This window comes from Pipistrellus hanaki, assembly GCF_964339955.1.
Source record: "Pipistrellus hanaki genome assembly, chromosome: 17".
NCBI classification, from domain to species: Eukaryota; Metazoa; Chordata; class Mammalia; order Chiroptera; family Vespertilionidae; genus Pipistrellus; species Pipistrellus hanaki.
Window position 1 is genome coordinate 48,526,642 of NC_140519.1, and position 17,851 is coordinate 48,544,492.

A 17,851-nucleotide genomic window follows, 5' to 3' on the forward strand; every position below is an offset into this window, starting at 1 on the left:
CCCCATCCCGGCGGCACCGGCCGCACCGCGCCAGCGGCTGGACAAACTGTTCGCTGTTTGGTTCACAGGGGAAAAGACGCCCTCCCTTCTCCAGCCTCGGAGGGCAGGGTTCTGGTTCCGACCCGGCTGGGCACGGACCGGTCTCCTATAACCCTCCCCACCCTGTCCCCTCCCACAGGGCACTTGGCGAGGACGGAGCACGCCAGGACCAGCCCCTGGGCCACCTGAGTTCTGGGGACAAGGCTGGGGACACGTGTGGCCAGTGTAGGCGTTGCAGCCGCAGGCCCTCGACTCAGCTGGCTGCCATTGCTCATCAATAACAAGGTAAATACCGCTTTGGGCTGGGCTGGGCCCGAGCCCAGACACACACACACACGAGGCGCCTGGCAGGCAGAGATGGCCCGGCCGCCCCTCCTGGAGGCCTGGGCCGGCGGCAGGCCGTGCTGCCGTCCAGGGCTTGGCAAACAGCGCCAGATAAATATTTGCGGAGTGACCGGCTGCACAAACGCTGATTATCACTGAGGAGATGCGGTAGTCATGGCGCTGGGCACCGGGCAGCGGATTCTGTGACTGACGTGACAGCCCACGTGGCTCCCAGGAGCGCCCGAGGGCCCGGAGCTGCGGGCGGGCGGGTTGGCATGAGGCTGTGCCTGCCTCCTTCCGGGTCTGCCGCGGCCCAGCACCGGGGTCAGGGGGCCAGCCGGGGTCAGGAGCAGGGGCCGGGCTCGGCTTGATGGGCTCGCTCTGGGACCGGGGCAGGGCCTGGGGCAGGATCCCTCGGGGACAGGTGCCAGTGGCAGAGCTGAGGGCAATGGGGTGACTTTAAAGGGTTTCGCTTCTCTTTGTAAGTGACGATGTAAACGTTTAATATTTTTATGTTACACGCATCACAGATAATTATTGTAATCGTAGGTAATTATTATGTATACACATACGCATATCACAAATGCATATAATTACCTAATAAATATGCCAATGTGAGCATTACTCGGGGGCTTGTTTATCATGCCATTTTGTTCTGTCTTATTCTCAGGGCAAACGGTCCTGCTACAGGGTCATCTGAATAATCAGCGAAAGCATGAGCTCGCGCGTGGTCCTGCGCGCTGCAGCAGCCGCCCTCCCACCAGCTGCCCAGCCCGGCCAGGCTCTGCGGGCTCCTGAGCTCCGATGTGCGGGCGGAGCTGCTCCAGCCCTGAGCAGGTTCTCTGCTCCCTGCCTGGGGTCACCGCTGCTGCTGCGGCGGCAGAGCCGGGGCTGAGCCCCGCGGCTGCTGTGAGCCCACGCTGCACTCTCCTCGCCCCGCGATGCCTGGTCCCCGGCAGGTCGCAGGCTGAGCCGGGAAAGCCTCTCACTCCAACCAGACACTTGGCTCGCCGAGGGCTAAGGCTGCGCTTTCGGCCCAGACGGCGCCGGCCAGGGCGCCAGACCCAGCGCACAGTCCCAGCGCGGCCCCCGGGGCGGAGCGCGAGGGGCCTAGGTGCTCACAGACACACGCTCTCCCCCGCGGACCCCGGAAAGGCGCCGAGCTCCCCCGGGAGGGGCGGAGGGGAGGAGGTGACACACCCGTTCCCCCACCTCCCCACCCGCAGCACCTGGAACCCAAGGGCGCCCAGCGCACCCCACCCGGGGGTCTGATCACAGTGTGGCTGCGAGGACACTCAGGTGAGACACAGACACCAGCCTGGCGGCACAGTGCGTCCCTCCCGCCCCCAGGTTCCCACGGCGACCTCGGAGGGCGGCCCGCGGCGGGCAGGTACTCACCCCACTGCAGGGGGGCCAGCTGCAGGTGCTCCAGGGCCAGCTGGGTCAGCACGCCCTCCACGCTGGCCTCGCCCGTGCGCTTCAGCGAGGGGTGAGCCTCGGTCAAGGAAAATGCAGCTCCTGCTGGGCCCTGAGACCGGGATAAAGAGGGCAGCGCTAGAAGTTTCTGGACAGACTCCCGGACAGGAGCCACCCGCAGATCTGCAGAGATGTGCCCTCCTCCCACCACCGAGACCCTGAGCCTGTGGGACACTGGGCCCTGTGCGTGCTGTAATCACACGGGTACGGCAGATGGGCTCCCTATCAGCAGGCAGATCAGGACGGGGCTGAGGCTGAGGGCCGGGCGGTGTGGGGCCCCGAGGAAATGAAGCCCCTGATGGCTCTGCTCTCCCTCCTCTAGTGCCACATGGCAGCTGAGCAGGAGGGTGGAGGCTCGTGGCCTAGCTCTGAATCCTGGCACCACCACTGGGTCTCAGTTTCACCATCTGTAAAATGGGATGGAGGGCAGCCCGCCTTCCCAGGCTCACGGAGAGTGAGTGTAACCCCACTCTCTCATTCTCCCCTCCCCACCCACCGCATGGCTCCCCTCCCCTCAGGAACACGGCCATCATTTCTGTCGCCTCAGATGCCACAGCACTCTCAGTGTTTTTCCCAAAGACGATTCTCCCCCTCGGAAGGGTTTTCCGCAGGAAACGCTCCCACCTCATGACACCGGGCTGTGTGCCGAGCCGACGTCACTGCTCACTTGGCCCCGAGGTGAGGCGCGCCTCAGAGCCCGGGGAGCGGCGCTCGGCCTGGCCCCGGCCACTGCAGCTCGCAGGCCCGCGGGGACACCTGTCACGGGGACACCTGTGGCGGAGTCCCTCCCCTCTCCGGCCACCTCTCAGCGAGGACACCGTCTCAGTGGGCGGTCACCGTGGCGGAGGCCCACAGGGGACGAGCACCTGTGGGGACAGCGCCCGCGGCTCTGCTGACTTTGAAAGCCGAAGCCTCTGTTCCTGCCAAGGAGCCAGCCCGCGGGAGGCCTGTGGGGCGCGGGGTCCGGCGTCTGTGACCTCAGAGGCAGCCCAAGGCGGGACAGGGCAGGACCCGGGGCTCCGGGGGCTCCACGCAGCTCTTCCCACCACTGCCAGGGGGCCCACCCCTCTTCTCAGGAGTGCCCCCAGCGCCCCCTCCCCTCCAGCACTCCCGGAGCCAGCGGCCCTGGCCTGTACGGGGCGGGGCGGGAGGGGGGGGCCACGCCGCCCTCTGTACCCGTTGAAATGAAGGCTCTGCAGCGTGGCACCTCCCCTCCCTCAGAGCCCGCACAGGCTTTGGAGGCGGGCGCGGGGCCCGGAAGCTGAGGAGCTTGGCAGTGCCTCGCAGGAGGAGCGAGTGAGCGGGAGCCACTGCGAGCCGCCCGTGGCTCTGGGCTTTGGGAGCCGGCCCGGAGCACACTTCTGGGTTAATTTGCTCGGGGCGTGAGCCAGGAATGCTACAGCTGAGCTAATAACGCTAATTACCTGCAGCCACGCCCCCTCCCGGCCCCGGAGCCACAAGCAGTGTTGTGTCTGGGCCTGAACACTGAACGTGAAGCCGGCCGACCCTCAGCCACGAGGCCCCTTCCTGCCGCTGGGGCTACGGCGACAGTCCCTGCGCTGCAGGCGGAGGTGGCAGCCACTCCTCCTCCTTCAGTACACAGACCCTGGGCCCTGGGGCCAGAGATCAATGCGATGATCCTGCCATTGTTCCTACCAGCAGGACGTCTCTGCAGGCTCCGTGCAAGGCACAGATCTGCTTCACGTAACACTGTTTTCAAATTAGACTTGAGAGCATGGAGGGTGTGAGGCAGGGACTGCCGTTTCCATTTCAGAGTTTTTAATCCAGGCCCTCACAGAGACCGAAGAGGTTGGCCCCGCAAGGAAGTGGGGGACCAGGTCAGTCTGACCCTGCAGCCCCACCTGCAGACTCAGGAAACCGGGACCCAGGGCCCACAGGCGCGGGAGAGGGCGGCCCTCGGGGACTCTCCATGGTGCTGAAGAGCCTGCCTCCCCTTAAGCCCTTTCTGGTCGGCATCTGGGACACAGAACTAAGTTTCCAACGAAGTCCCAGGTCCTTGTTTCCCCGCCCTGCTCCTGTCCCTTCGGAGGGCAGGGAAGGTGACCCCAGGACGGGGGGGCTGTGCCATCACTGTCGTGCAAGCCGGGCTTTGCAAGCCTCGGAGCCACACTTGTGTGTCAAGATTGGCAGCCCTGTCCTGTGCTACTGAACCAGAGCTACTGGGTCTCAGTTTCACCAGCTGTAAAAAGGGCTTAAGGGGAGGCAGGCTCCTTAGCACCATGGAGAGTCCCAGAGGGCTGTCCTCGGAGCTGGAGGAAGAGGCGGGCCCAGGGCCTTGAGGCCCTGTGTATGGGGGTCCCCACCTTTCCAGGCGTCCAGGTTTCCTGTGTCTGCAGGTGGGGCTCCAGGTCCAGCTCAGGCAGTGTCTGACTGACAGGAACCACAGGGCCCTCCAGCCTCACCACTCGCTGCCGAAGGCATGGCTCAGTTACCTGGAGTCACTACAGGCCGCTCATACCTCCTGCCTGTCCCAAACCCTCGGAGCGGGTGAGCCATGACACCCAGCATCCAGCGCTGCTTCCCGCCTTGGTGCCTGCCGCCAGGGCCCCCGCCCGGAGCCTGTTCAGCCTGGTGCCCACCCACCTTCCCTGGAGCTCACCTCCACCTTCTCCGGGACGTCCTCTCCGATGCACCCCAGCCCTCCCGCCTCCCTACACTCCTGCTCAGGTGTGCGAGCGCCCCCACGGGCCTCCCCACGGGCCTCCCCTGCAGGGCCCGCACCCACACGGGGTGTTCACTGACACCCACTCCGCATGCTGTGGGGGTGCCAAGGATGAAAAGACCCACCAAGATGAGATCCCTCCTGCTTCTAAGGAGCCCTGTCTACTTGACAGATCTTATCTGTGGGCCATCCATCACTATAATTACATTTAATTATTCATCAGTGTTGGAGCAGGGCCGTTTGCACGCTCACGTCTCAGTTAACCTACGTGGCTCGGGAATCGTGAATGCTCCCTCCGAATCTTTGAAACGCACAGCGAGATGCGGGGGAAACACGGAAGGTCCAAACGCCTCCCTCCCGTGTCAGCTCGGCCGCTGGCGGGGACATATCGGGGATGTGCTGCAATCAAAGGGCCATCTGAAGCCACTGAGCAGCGGTTGAGATCCCGCCTGCTTATGTGACTGAAGCTGCCCAGGACCCCGCCGGGTCCTTTAGAGAAAACGATGGTTCCATCAGCCCTTCCGCTGGGGCCTGTGCCGCCCGGCAAGGACCGGGCTCTCCCGAGCCCGCCAGCGGGAGCCTGCAGCTTCCCCAGGGGAGGAGCGCCCTGCTCCCAGCGCCCTGCTCCCAGCGCCCGGCTGAGACACATGGCTGTGAGCCCAGCGGGAAACCCTTCGTGGGTGCTCCCAGGTGGGCGTCCTGGAGGGGGTGCCAGGCTAGGGGCCGCTCCTCGACATCCCCCAGGACAGGGGCCTCTGCGCCCGCCCGCCAGGGCTGCGCCCGGCCCCCCTCCGTCGTCACAGAAAGGAGCTGCGCTCCCAGAAGGGCACTCGGTGAGCAGCGAGCCTCTTCCCCGACTGTTTCCGTCTGCCCCGGGGCCGCGGGGGCTCCGAGGCGGCCGTTCTCGTCGCCGCGGGGCCGTGGGCGGCTCCACTCAGCGCCCCGGTGTCAGAGACCAGGGGACGCGAGTGCCAGGCGGGGTGCTGAGTGCCGGGGGAGCTGCAGGGGGCATCGCCCAGAGGCGTGTGGGCTGAGGACCTGGAGGCGAGCCTGGGCCAGGTGAGACGGAGGGAGACCTGGGGTGGGGGGTGTACCTGGTAAAGAGGTGCCAGCAGAGCCTGTCAAACCCGAGTATTCACACGGGCAAGACATCCAGGACGCCAGGCCAGCACGCGCCAGCCCAGGACCTTTCCTCGCCCAGAATCCGTGCTTCCTTCGGGGGCCCTGCAGGTGCTGAGAGGCGGCCCTCTCTCCCAGCCGTGGATTTCTGAGCTACCTGTGGCTAAAACGTAGCAGCTGCCCGACCAGTGTGGCTCAGTGGTTGAGCATTATCCCATGCACCTAGAGGTTGCTGGTTCGATTCCCGGTCAGGACACATGCCCACGTTGCAGGCTCGATCCCCAGTGTGGGGCGTGCAGGAGGCAGCCGATCAGTGATGTTTCTCACTCTCCCTTCCTCTCTGAAACTAATAAAAATGTAATTTTAAAAACTCAACAGCTAACCCCCCAGCGTCCCCTCATGGTCAGAGAGCCCGAGCAGGGGCCCCGAGAGCCACGCCCTGAAAGGATATGATCCGCCAGCGCAGGCCCAGCTTGCTGCTGATCTCCTGGCCGCGCGCCTCCTGCCTCTGCTCCTCCAGCTGCCGCGGGCTCGCGAACTGCCCCTGCTCCCCCGGGGGCTCCGGGAAGCTCTCGAAGTTGAACTTGTCCACCTGAATCGCCATCCTGCGAGAAGGGGACACAGCAGAGAGTCCGTCAGGGGCCAGGGCCGCGCTGGCGTGGGAGAACCCGCACGTCCAGCGTGAGCGGCAGAGGGGCCGGGATCGCCACTCCGGAGGGTGCACTCCCAGGAGCCGGATTAACGTTAGACCCCGGGGTAGCCCCAGCCCCGGAGCTGGGTCCGCACCCCGCGGAGGACTGGATCCTCGTCACGGACGCCCACCTCGGGGAAGGCTCACGCCCCAGAGATGTCACGTCTGGAAGAGGACGGGACAGACAGGGCCCGCTGTGGAGAACCGCAGAGGCCGGGGACCCCAAAGCCCCCTGGGACCTGCATGCATCATCAGAGCCCTGTCACTCCTCATCCTCACACTCCATCCTTGGCCAGACAGACTGGCACACACATCATGCCTCACTGGCCCCCTGCACCCACTGGCCACAGCCAGCCCTGCGCCCGCCTGCCCCGTCTTAAACCGCGTCTACCCTACAGGTTCCCGCTCCAGTACCACATTCTCTATCAGACCCCCATCCTGGCTGATGGCCCATGTGTAAGATTCTGTGCAGGTTGAAGACGGTGGTGGATTCAATGTGGCTGGCACGTGCCCAGGACACGAAGAACACGGGGAATGGTGGCCGCTGGGTGACCCCTGGCCCCACGGGCAGAGGAGGAGGCCCAGGTGCCGAGGGGGTGAGGAGACACCGGAAGAGCGCGGCCGGCCTGCAGCTCCCACTGCCTGGCACCCCGCGCCCAGCCCCTCCCAGGCCATCCCGCCACTAATGATCCGTTCATCTCTGATGAGTCAGAGTGAAGCAGAATTAATGCCACGACCGACTGCCAATTTCCCTGTTTCATTTTATGGCCAAATGTGTCAGTAATAGCGAGAGCTGGCACGAAAGAAAGGTGCTGAGATGTTCAAAGAGTCTATTAAAAAGGCTGGTCTCAAAGCCGTCGTGTGATTCAGTCTGAGCAGCTGAGGGCCTCGCCCGGGACGGCTAACGATGACATTTAACACAAACCAGGCATCAGATTTAGAGGGACCCGCCCCGCAGAAGTAAATGACCTTTCCTTGGCGGTGATGGATAGTGCGGAGGCGTGACCTGCGGGAGCCCGTGTGGAGTGACCTGCGGGAGCCCGTGTGGCGTGTCCTGTGGGAGCCCGTGTGGCGTGTCACATGGGAGTCTGTGTAGCGTGTCCTGCAGAGCCCATGTGCCGTGTCCTGCGGGAGCCCATGTGCCGTGTCCTGCGGGAGCCCGTGTGGCGTGTCCTGCGGGAGCCCATGTGGCGTGTCCTGGGGGAGCCCGTGTGGCGTGACCTGCGGGAGCCCGTGTGGCATGTCCTGTGGGAGCCCGTGTGGCGTGTCACATGGGAGTCTGTGTAGTGTGTCCTGCAGAGCCCATGTGCCGTGTCCTGCAGGAGCCCGTGTGGCCTCTTGCTGCTGAGGCAGCCTCTGTGGACCCTCAGGGGTGGAACCAGCTGGGGACCCGGAGGAGACCAGACCGTGCAGAGAAGGCGCCTGTGCGCGCACTATCTTGTTTTATACTGAGGGGACCTGTGTCACCACCTCCTCACAGAGGTGAGCTGAGAGAAATAATGTGCCGCAGTCACAGGGGACAGAGAGCCAGGCTCGATGGTCACCCTCTGCTCATGGCCCTTCCTGGACGCTGCTGGCCCCTCCCCACGGCCGCACCCTCCCCAGACGCTAACTCCACGCTCCCTCAGACCCAGCCGGGCAGGGCCTCACCCAGGAGCCGCTGCACCCCACCCACCTGCCTTCCTGGGGAGACGGCGGAGAGGTGGGTGTCAGGTGGTGGTCAGAGCTGGGACACAGGTGCTCAGGGTGCTGTGGGGGTGCAGAAAGGGGCAGCCAGTGCTTCCGGGCAAGCTCGGGGACAGCGGGGAGCCGGCTGGCTGAGCTGAGGGGGCGGGGCAGGCAGCGGGGGCCGGAGGGCGGGGACCATCCGATGGGCTTGCCATGCCAGGAGCAGGACACGGTGGAGTGGGACCGCGGCCACTGACCCTGGGTGTGGCCCAGCCTGGACGGAGGTCACCGGGAAGAGCGATGGCACCGGCTTTCAGTGCCAGGGCCCCGTCCAGACCAGAACTGCCGGCAGGAAACAAGTGTCCCAGGCGGGCCTCTCCAGGGATTTATACGTCGAAAATCGCCTGCGTATCGTCTGTGTGCAAAGTAACATTCACACAACCTTCAGCAAACAGCTCTGTCAACAGAACTCCAGGACTATTTATAGAACTCGGGCAAGAAGTGAGGTGCCGCCGTTAGGAAATAAATTTGCAGAGGCCAGCGCTCCGTCCAGAGGCGTGCGCCCCGGCGGCAGGAAAGCTGTGACAGCCCCTCGCGCTCTGGCCTCTCTCTGGGCACTGCGCTCCCTGCCCTGAGTCCTTGTGCCCCGAGTACGGAGCTTCTCCCACTGCACCCCGGTGAGACCGCAGGTGGGGGACCGAGGCTCCAAAGGAACGCCCAGGTCATGAGGGGTGTAGACAGGGAGGCAGAGGCCTGGGAGCCAAGATCCCACGAGCAGAGTCAGTGGGACGCCAGGTGAGGAGGGAGGGGAGCAGCGGGAAGTGTCTGAGCCCGGCCTGAACTAGGCCAGCGCTGACCACGCGCCTGCACTGCCCACCCCCCTGTGCAGAACCTGTGCTGGAGGAGCTGCAAGGCAGCAGGCTGCGAGCAGGAGGGCCATGGGGAGCCCAGAATGGGGACACGGGGGGGCCCAGAGGCCTGGACGGGGCACAGCTGGCAGCCAGGGAGGTCCAGGCAGGGAGTGGGCAGCTGGAGGGAGGGTGTGGAAGGGTGGCGCTGGCCGAGGTGCTGAATTCAAGGAGCATGGTGAGCAGAGGCTGAAAGATCCTGGAGACCTGAACCCGAGTGGGAGGGGTGGGGAGAAGGGGGTGCTCCGCACACACCCGAGGGGGGCAGAGAAGTGGGGGCTCCGCACACGCCCAGGCCGTGGCCTTCCCCCCGAGGTACCCACATCAGGCCTCGTTATTTCAAAGACCAGCTATTCCGATGCAGCTCTTGGCATGACTGCACCGTCGGTGAGCCAGCAGGACGCACCAGCCTGCGCTCACACCACCGAGGGAGGGGCCAGAGCGGCTTCCCTGCACCCTGTCCGCGCACCAGGCACCAGCCTCTGGGACCCGGACCTGCCAGGGTCTCCCCCGCTCCCACCGCCGGCATCACCCCCGCTTGCTCATCGGGACGGGAACACTCAGCACCCGGTGTCTAGCCCAGGTCCCAGCCCCGCCTTCCCGGCTAAGCTCCCCTCCCGCCCCTGTGCTCCCCGTGTCTCTGAGGAAGCTCATCAAAGAGCCCGGCATCGCAGGCACCGTCTCCCCGCGGGCGGACAGGGCTCCCGCCACCGCAGGCACCGTCTCCCCGAGAGCGGAGAGGGTTCCAGCAAACACTGGCAGAGCCGATCTGCCCTCCCCTGCCCGGCAGCGGGCGCATGGCCTGGCACACAGTAGGTGCTGTAGAAACACGGGCCGAGCTAAGAGGCACCGGAAGGCTTGCACGTGGCTGGAGCCTTCTCCTCCCGGAGGGAGCGCTCAGTGCAGAGCTCACTGGCTAAGGCGGGAAGTGCCCCATTTTGTTAACAAAATGCCTCAATCATACTAAATCAGTTGCCATTAGTAAAAAAAGGACTATTACATCTAATTACACATTTCATCGATTCTGAATTAAACCTCCCAGTCCCTAAATTAAATGAGAAAAGCAAACAAGAGCAGGAAACGCTCAGCTCTCCCTTGCAAACTATCGGAGGGTGTGTGCCAGGCGGGGGGAGGGGCGCCACATGTCTGCTCACCCCCCTCCTGCCCGAGCTCGGGGCTGCGGAGACACGGACACCTGGACGTGCACCCACGGGTGTCCCCCGGGGTCAGGCAGCGGTAAGATCAGGGCGAGCTGGGAGTGCAGCCGTGCGGCTTACGATGCCGCAGGCCACGGCTGAGCACCGAGCACGCACGCCAGCGGGGGCGCACTGGCCGGGGGGCTCACCTGCGAGACGGGACGGTAGGCGAGGGGCCCTCCGGCCCGGCAGTCATGGGTGAGCAGGTCCCGCTGCCTGTCTCACCCTCTGTTACCCGCAGGTGACACAAAGGGAGCACCCAGCAGGTGGAGGACACAGTGGGTGCTGAACAAGTGTGGGTCACCTGGACGTCACAGATGCGTTTTAACTTGCATCTACCCCCCTCCGACTCCTGCAAGGGACAGGCGTGGGGCCAGGGCAGGGCCAAGGCTGCGTCCACAGTGTGAGAACAGCTAAGTGCGTGCTGCTGATGCTCTCCGGGCAGCCTCCCTGGCAGCTGGCGGCTGGCTCGGCTCACACTGACAACAAGGGAGGGAACGGCGAGATCAAAGCTCGGCGGGAGCTCTGCTTTGCCTCCTGGAGCTCGGACAGCAGTGCTGGCGGCCTTCAAGGAGACGGACAGGTGCTATTTATACCACTGGTTCCAGCCACGGCTAAAAGGGCAGAAGCGTCCCGGTGACGAGATGAACAGTCAAAGACAGCCTCAGTGCCCCCGACCTGCCGTACAGTGAGCGCGCCCACGACGGGCCCATGGGGAGGCGGCTCAGACGGAACGTCCCGGGAGAGGCTGAGGAAGAGGCGGAGGAGGCCGCGGGGGCCAGCAGGAGGAGGATGGCACAGCGGCAGCTCAGTGCTCACCGTGCGGCACACACTGATAACCTGTGGACTCCCCTGGCACAGAGGAGGAAACTGAGGCAGGGCAGGCCCATGCCCTTGGGTGCCAGAGCCTGCTGGCTTCCCAGCTCTGCTCTGGCCCTCACCCCTGCCGGCTGCCCAGGGCGTCCAGGCGGGAGCCCGCAGACGATGCCAACCCCACCTCCACAATCACTGACGTGGGAGCTCGGCTGTCCGCTCCGAACAGCTCATGCGTGGCAGATGCCGGCCTCAGCCTGAACGCCTGCCCTCAAGGACCGTGTCCCGGTGCTCACAGCCCCTCGGGAGCAGGTGTGACCCGTTTCACAGGGAGCCTGAGGACTGGGGTCAGTGACGGGCCCCTGCAGGTGACAGCGGCCCTCACACTCGAGGGGGGCCCGTGCCGAACACTCCCAGGCCTGGCACGCGCCTCGGGCACGTAGCTAACACAGCGCACACGGCAGCCCGGCATCGGGGATGGTCCAGGAGGGAGGGTGAGCACAGACTAAGCCACCCCGAGCCCCAGAGCTACCCTCCCCCCATCTGTCTGCACGGGCCATGGGGTGGGGCTGTCCCGCGGCAGAGCCAGCCCCACGCAGGCCAGGCACGGGCAGCCCGGACAGCGCAGGTCTGTGCTCCGTCAGCCGTCAGAGAGGGTCCCACGTCCGGGCCGGAGGAGGGAGGGAGCGCAAAGACCGCGAGTGAGACGCGCAGGCGCTCCGCCCAGTAACACGCTGTGATTCATGGCTCTGTCGTGGTGACAACGGCCTGCGGAGAGACTGCGGAAGCCGAGAGGAAAAGCACACACCCTGTGAGGGAGCCGCTCTCGGGGGTATGCCTCCGTGCTTTCCCTTCCTCGCGGGCTACCTGTCCCACGTGGGAGCACAGGGGCAGCGACATGACACAAAATGGGAGGCGAGGGGGCAGGCTCTGGGGCCGGCGGCACCTCAGTGGGGACCGCGTCCCGGCTGAGGCTGTGCAGGCAGCGTGTGCGGGCAGGGCGCTCCAGGCGGCCAGTGAGGGGCCCTGGGTCACTCCCGCCCTGCCCTCAGGAGAGCGACAAACACACACAGAAGCGGACTGAACATGCCGGAACCCCCCAGCGGGTTCGAGCGAGCAGGAGGCGAGCCACCTCACCACGCGGGCCAGGCTGGGCCGCCCCCTATTTCCAGCTCTGAAACCACAGAGCAGCAGGCAACCCTAGTCCTTGTCACATGTGATTTGCTTGTCACGTGTTTTCAGGGGCAAGTGTGCTGATGTCTGCAATTTAAAGTCCAAGAACAAAAGAGGGACCAAAAGGTGGAGACGTAAGCAGCTATACAAAAAATAGGGCCCCAATACACAAAATTGGCGCATGTGTAGGATCCCCAGGCCTTGCCAACGGCTAGGGCCGACCTGCAGAGTGCACGGCCGAGCAATGGGGTGGGGAGGTGGCCCGCTGGCACCCGCATTGGCTGGCTTGGCACCACCCGTTCACCGGCCCACCCCACCTCCTCCCCACTCCAGTCCCAGCCCTGGTGGGAGCCTGTGCGGTGGGGGCAACTCCTGCGTTGAGCTTCTGCCCCCTGGTGGCCAGTGCGCATCATAGCGACCAATTATTCCACAACTCAAGTCTATTTGCATATTAGGCTTTTATAACATAGGATACAGGGTATACCCCAAAAACGTATCCACACACCATGAATTAACTATAAAGGCAGTGTCTATTAAAACAGTTCACTTTCATTTAGCAGCTATCAGCTATTAAAGTATGTATACATTTTTTTGTGACACCGTGTGTGTGTGTGTGTGTGTGTGTGTGTACATACAGATACGTGATAAAGCCAGAATAGCAAAATAGTAATGACAAATCGAGGTGGGGGGTTACCAGTACTCACTAGGGAATTCTTTTAACTTAGCTGCATGTTTGAAATTTTTCATAATAAGAAAAATGAAAAAAAATCGATCATCGTCTTAAGCGGACATCCCAGAACACCCAAGATGCGGAGGGGCATGTGGGTCCCCGTCTCAGGAATCCACCACAGCCCCTTTAAGAAAAGTCTCAGCTCCAAGGTCGGTCTTTCTAAGTCAGCAGCAAAGGGCTCTGGAGCCAGAGAGGCTCAGAGAAATAGTCAAAGCCCAGAGCATTAATACGATTAAGCACCATTTCCACGGCAACGCAACAGAGAAACGGCACCTTGTAGCTCCTCCAGCAGAGCAAGAGCGCGCCATCACCGCATCCCACGCCATCACCGCGTCCCGCACCATCACCGCGTCCCGCACCATCACCGCGTCCCGCACCATCACCGCATCCCGCACCATCACCGCGTCCCGCACCATCACCATGCCCCACGCCACCACCGCGTCCCACACCATCACCGCGTCCCACGCCACCACCGCGTCCTGCGCCATCACCGCGTCCCGCACCATCACCGCGTCCCGCACCATCACCATGTACCGTGCCATCACCGCATCCCACACCATCACCGCATCCCAAACCATCACCGCATCCCAAACCATCACCGCGTCCCACACCATCACCGCATCCCAAACCATCACCGCGTCCCAACACCATCACCCCGTCCCGCGCCACCACCGCGTCCCCGGCCACCACCGTGTCCTGCGCCATCATCCCGCGCCATCACCATGCCCCGCGCCACCACTGTATCCCACACCATCACCGCGTCCCATGCCATCACCGCGTCCCGCGCCCCCGCCGCGTCCCACGCCATCACCGCGCCCCGCACCATTGGGCGGAGACACTCCTGCCCCGAACACCTCGCTGCGTGATGCGCTCTCAGCGCCCAAACTGCATGAGAACACGTCTCCTCCTCTGACCTCCTCTCCCGGAGGAGGAGGCAGAAACGGGCCCCCTCCCAGGCCTGCACCTGCTTTCTCTCGCCTCCGCGGCTTAACCTGCAACCAACTCGGCCTCCGCAGGGCTGGCTCCTCAGTCCCTGTGCCAGGCCTGCTCCTCCGGCTCAGAATCGGCGAGGGGCAGGGTGAGCGCTGTGTGCCAGGCTCAGGCAGGCGCTGACACAGGGTCTCCCTCTCCCTCCCAGAGCCCCGTGGAGCCCCTTTCCCTCCGTACCCAGAGGAGGGGCAGGCTCGGGGGTGACAGAGCCGCCAAGTCCGGTGGTTACGTAGGTGACGGAAGCAGAATAAACTGAACTCAACCTGGAGCAGGGAGCCCCGCCAGGCGTCCGCATGAGGATCCCTGGGGCCCCTGGGATGGTGAACGGGAGTGCGCCAAGAAAATGAGACGAGAGGGGAGACAGAGGCCAGCTGGACGCCTGGCGCCGCTGGAGGCCACGCATCCCGAGTCTGCGGAGCTCTGAGGAGGGCTGGGGCCCCGCCCGGGAGGAAAGCACCTCTCTGGGCGGCTCCGTGGACCCGGAACCGGGCACAGGAGGGCACGGCTCAGGAGCCCAGAGACTGTGGGCGTCGGGAGCTCCTGGAGCCAGAGGCCCATCGAGCGAGGAAGTCCGGCCAGGCCCCCTGCTCAGAGCCAGCTCCCTCCGCGCCCAGAGCTGCTGCAGGGCCGTCTGTCCTGTGACAGCCCCGACCGGAGCGCTTCCTCAGGAGCTAAAAATAGCTGCCTTAATGCCAATTAGTCCCGACAGCCACCACCACTCTGTCCACAGCAAGGCCCAGGCCCGGGAGTTGCCATAGAAACTGGAGGGCACAAGTGGCCCTGGCTATCTCAAGGTCACAGGGGACTGGGGCGACCCCGAGGCGCGGCCCTGGAGGGCACTGGGCTGTGGGCGGGCACACAGCTTCACTGAAGCCGCCAGTGTGCTCCCCTAAGGGCCAGGGGAGCGATGGGCACCTGCAGAGACAGGAGCCGAGTCGGCAGAGGGGCAGCCCGCACGCAGCAGTGGCTCCTCCACCCAATCCCAGGCAGAGCGGGGAGTCCCCGGGGCCTGGGTTCTACCCCAAAGAACAGCGTCTGTTTCCCAGGACCATGCACACCCGGCGAGAAGATGTGCTTTCCGTAAATGTTAATAAACAAAAGGGAGCAACTCCGTTCGGTGGATTTCCAGTAAGAAAGCACGGGCCTGTGACACCATCCCCACGCCCACACCGCCCCCCGGCCCTGGGCAGAGACTTCCGGGAACAGCACGCACGTCCGTCTGCCAGCTGAGACGGGGCTGCACGTGCTGGTGTGAGAATTCCATCCGGGCGCCTGGCTACGGGCTCAGGTAAGAGACAAGCATCCCTAAGATGCCCCGTCACAGGAGGAGGAGAAGCAGACACCCAGTACCTTCTGATGGAGGGGAGCACAGGGGAGGGGGCACGTGGGATGTGGGGAGCGGGGACACGGGGACACGGGGAGATGGGGATGTGGGGACACGGGGACACGAGGACATGGAGATGGGGGACACTTACCGCTGGCACTCGGCCGCGTGCAGGATGAGCTCCTCGTTGCCGCGGGCGCTGAGGCTCAGCTCGTGCTCCGTGGAGTTGAAGACGTCCAGGAGCAGGTGGCACTGCCGGGTGCTGCGGGAGAGATGGGAGGCTCAGAGAGGCCTGGCACCGAGGACAGCGGCTCTGCCTGCTCCCCCAGAAGGTCCTCCCACGTGAGTGTGTCGGGACTGCGATCCACCACCGCCCGTGCCCCTGGGCTGAGAGAGGACCACGACGCGTTCCGGGCAAAACTGTGGACTGGAACAAGCGGGCCTGTGGGCCTCCTCGGTCCCGGGCCACATGCTCACGACTCTCTGTGCCCCGCACACACCCCGAGACCGAGGGAGGTCCCTGGAGTCCCCTAGCTCACACATGTGGAGACCAGACGACTTGACAGGTGAGTAACACAGCCAGACAGCAGGGCCGGGGGGCACTCAGCCAGTGTCATTCCATGAAGCCACATCCGAGTCACAGCCCCATCAGCCTCTGCTCCCCGGACCCTGGGCCTGGGGAAGAGCCGGCCGATGCTGATGTGCATGGCTGCCCTGGGTACGCACACCCTGCTCCTGCTCAAAGCCTCTGTGTTCACGGCAGATGAACCCGGGTTCCACCAAGCCCCGTTCTCTGCTCTTTCCAGGAAGGGAACCCAGGTGAGCGGGCATACCTTCTCTGTGGGTGGGAGCACACACACACACACACACACGTGCACCCACTTATACACACACCCGTGCACACATGTGTACATATGCATAGGCACATGTCGTCACAAAGACCAGGGCATCGAGGAGAGAACGTTTTTCCAGTGCGCACCGGAGCCCGCCGGCAGGGAGGACGGCAGAGCAGTAGCCTAAGGCTCTCGCGGCCGCACCGAGACGCGGCCCACACCCGCCTGCAGAGGGCGGGCTCGCACGGTGGCTCCTGGGCCCTTGGGGGGTGTCTCCCCAGAGGTTCAGCTCTTGGAAAACATTCATTAGCTCTGACAGCTGCCTACAACAGGCTCTTCAGTCCACTCCCGGGAAAATGAGCTTTCGGGAGCGATCCATTCCGCCTCTGTCATAACTTCATGAAATCTTTAATCACAGCAGAGCCTTTCCTCGGAAGAGGGAGTTGGTAGAACATTTATCAGGGAGGGAAGTGGGTGGCTTTCGAGCGGGGAAGGGAAGGTTCCAATGTCTGCGTCCTCGCTCCCAGCCGCACCTCGGGGTCCTCCCAGGGTCCGGACATCAGCATCCGGTCACTCCTGGGAGCACAGACCTGGGTGACTGTGCCGCGGCCTGGTGCACCTGAGCCACGCCCAGCGGGGTCCTAAGTCTGCAGCTGCCCAGCTTCCCGTCCGGGCTTCTGTCCAGAACAGCTCGGCACCAGTCCCAGCACGGAGGCCCCCTTTGTGTGTGACAGAGAGCCAAGGGCTCACTCAGTCCAAGGCGAGGGAAAGAAAGAACCAGGGGTCCGAGTGCTCCTGGTCACGGACGAAGCCACTGCTCGCTGCACACGGAGCTGCCGAGCTCACAAACGTCCTCGAGCCACAAACACCCGGCCGTCCAAGGAACCAGGGTTGCTCAAGGCATCATGCCAGGGCCCCCTGCAACCCGAGGCTCCAGAGGGGACTGCGCCAGACCCGGAGCGCTGCCGGAGTGAGGTCACAGAGAGGCGGGAGCACAGCCACTAGCCCCCTGGTGTGCCGAGGTGAGTGACTCCTGCAGAAGGCACAGGGCAGCTGCCAGAGCTGGCGTGTGTGACACGTGTGACGTGTGCCTCTATCCCTAGCACATGGCACTCCGCTGCTGTGTGCACGGCACACACACAGGAAAATGATGCCACCACTTTTCGGTTACCCACCTTGTGGGAGGCCCTGCATTTGACATGTAGTTACATACTTGGGCAGGGCCTGCAAGATCCGTGTCGCTCCCTCTCAGACGGAGGGAAGAGGGATGACACAGCACGCAGGCGCAGAGCCAAATCTGAAACCAGGTGCAGAGACGAGCCTGGTCCGGGCACAAACCACATTCACGTTGGATCTAAAACCGACCGCACCCAGAACTGTAACAACGGGAGACGGGCCGTGACAGCGTCCGCGTCCCCGCGGCCTGGCCCGGCCTGCGCTGCGCTGCGCTGCCCCGGGGAGGGTGGAGCTCCTGAAATGGCCGCTGAGCACGGGACGCGCCCATGGTGTGGTTCCTGTGAATGATGGGACGCTGCGGCGCCCCGCGCCCGGCTCGGAGGAGGAGTGCCGCTTCCGCAGCTCAGAGGCAGCGTCTCCGCCGGACCATTTATCCCAACAGCTCCCGGGACGGAGGGAGCGCGGCTCAGGCGGGCAGGCCCTCCACCCCAGCCCCGGCCCTGGCGAGCTGCCGCCAGCTGGTGTGCGGAGGGGCCTCGGGGTGACTGATCTCCTAATAAAGGGGCCGAGGCCTGTGCGCAGCGGGAGGAGGAGGAACGAGGACGCCGCTGCCGCCATCTGGGCCGCGGGGCGGGGAGAGCCGCCCTCTGCTGTCTGCTGTCACCTCTTCCCACCGGGGGCTCCTGGTCAGGCCTGAGGGGCAGGCAG

At 64.3% G+C, this 17,851-nt stretch overlaps 1 protein-coding gene across 2 annotated transcripts in view; it reads right to left on the bottom strand.

Moving 5' to 3' along the window:
* TRAPPC9 (trafficking protein particle complex subunit 9) overlaps window positions 1-17,851 on the bottom strand; it is a gene marked incomplete at its 5' end in the record, with an annotated part of 131,768 nt that overhangs the window by 34,012 nt on the left and 79,905 nt on the right. For both annotated transcript variants that reach the window (XM_084864667.1, XM_084864666.1), the window contains 3 exons: window positions 1,762-1,852; window positions 6,093-6,246; window positions 15,286-15,396. In XM_084864667.1, coding sequence (XP_084720793.1) covers window positions 1,762-1,852; window positions 6,093-6,246; window positions 15,286-15,396 — 356 coding nt within the window. The remainder of the gene's footprint in view (window positions 1-1,761; window positions 1,853-6,092; window positions 6,247-15,285; window positions 15,397-17,851) is intronic.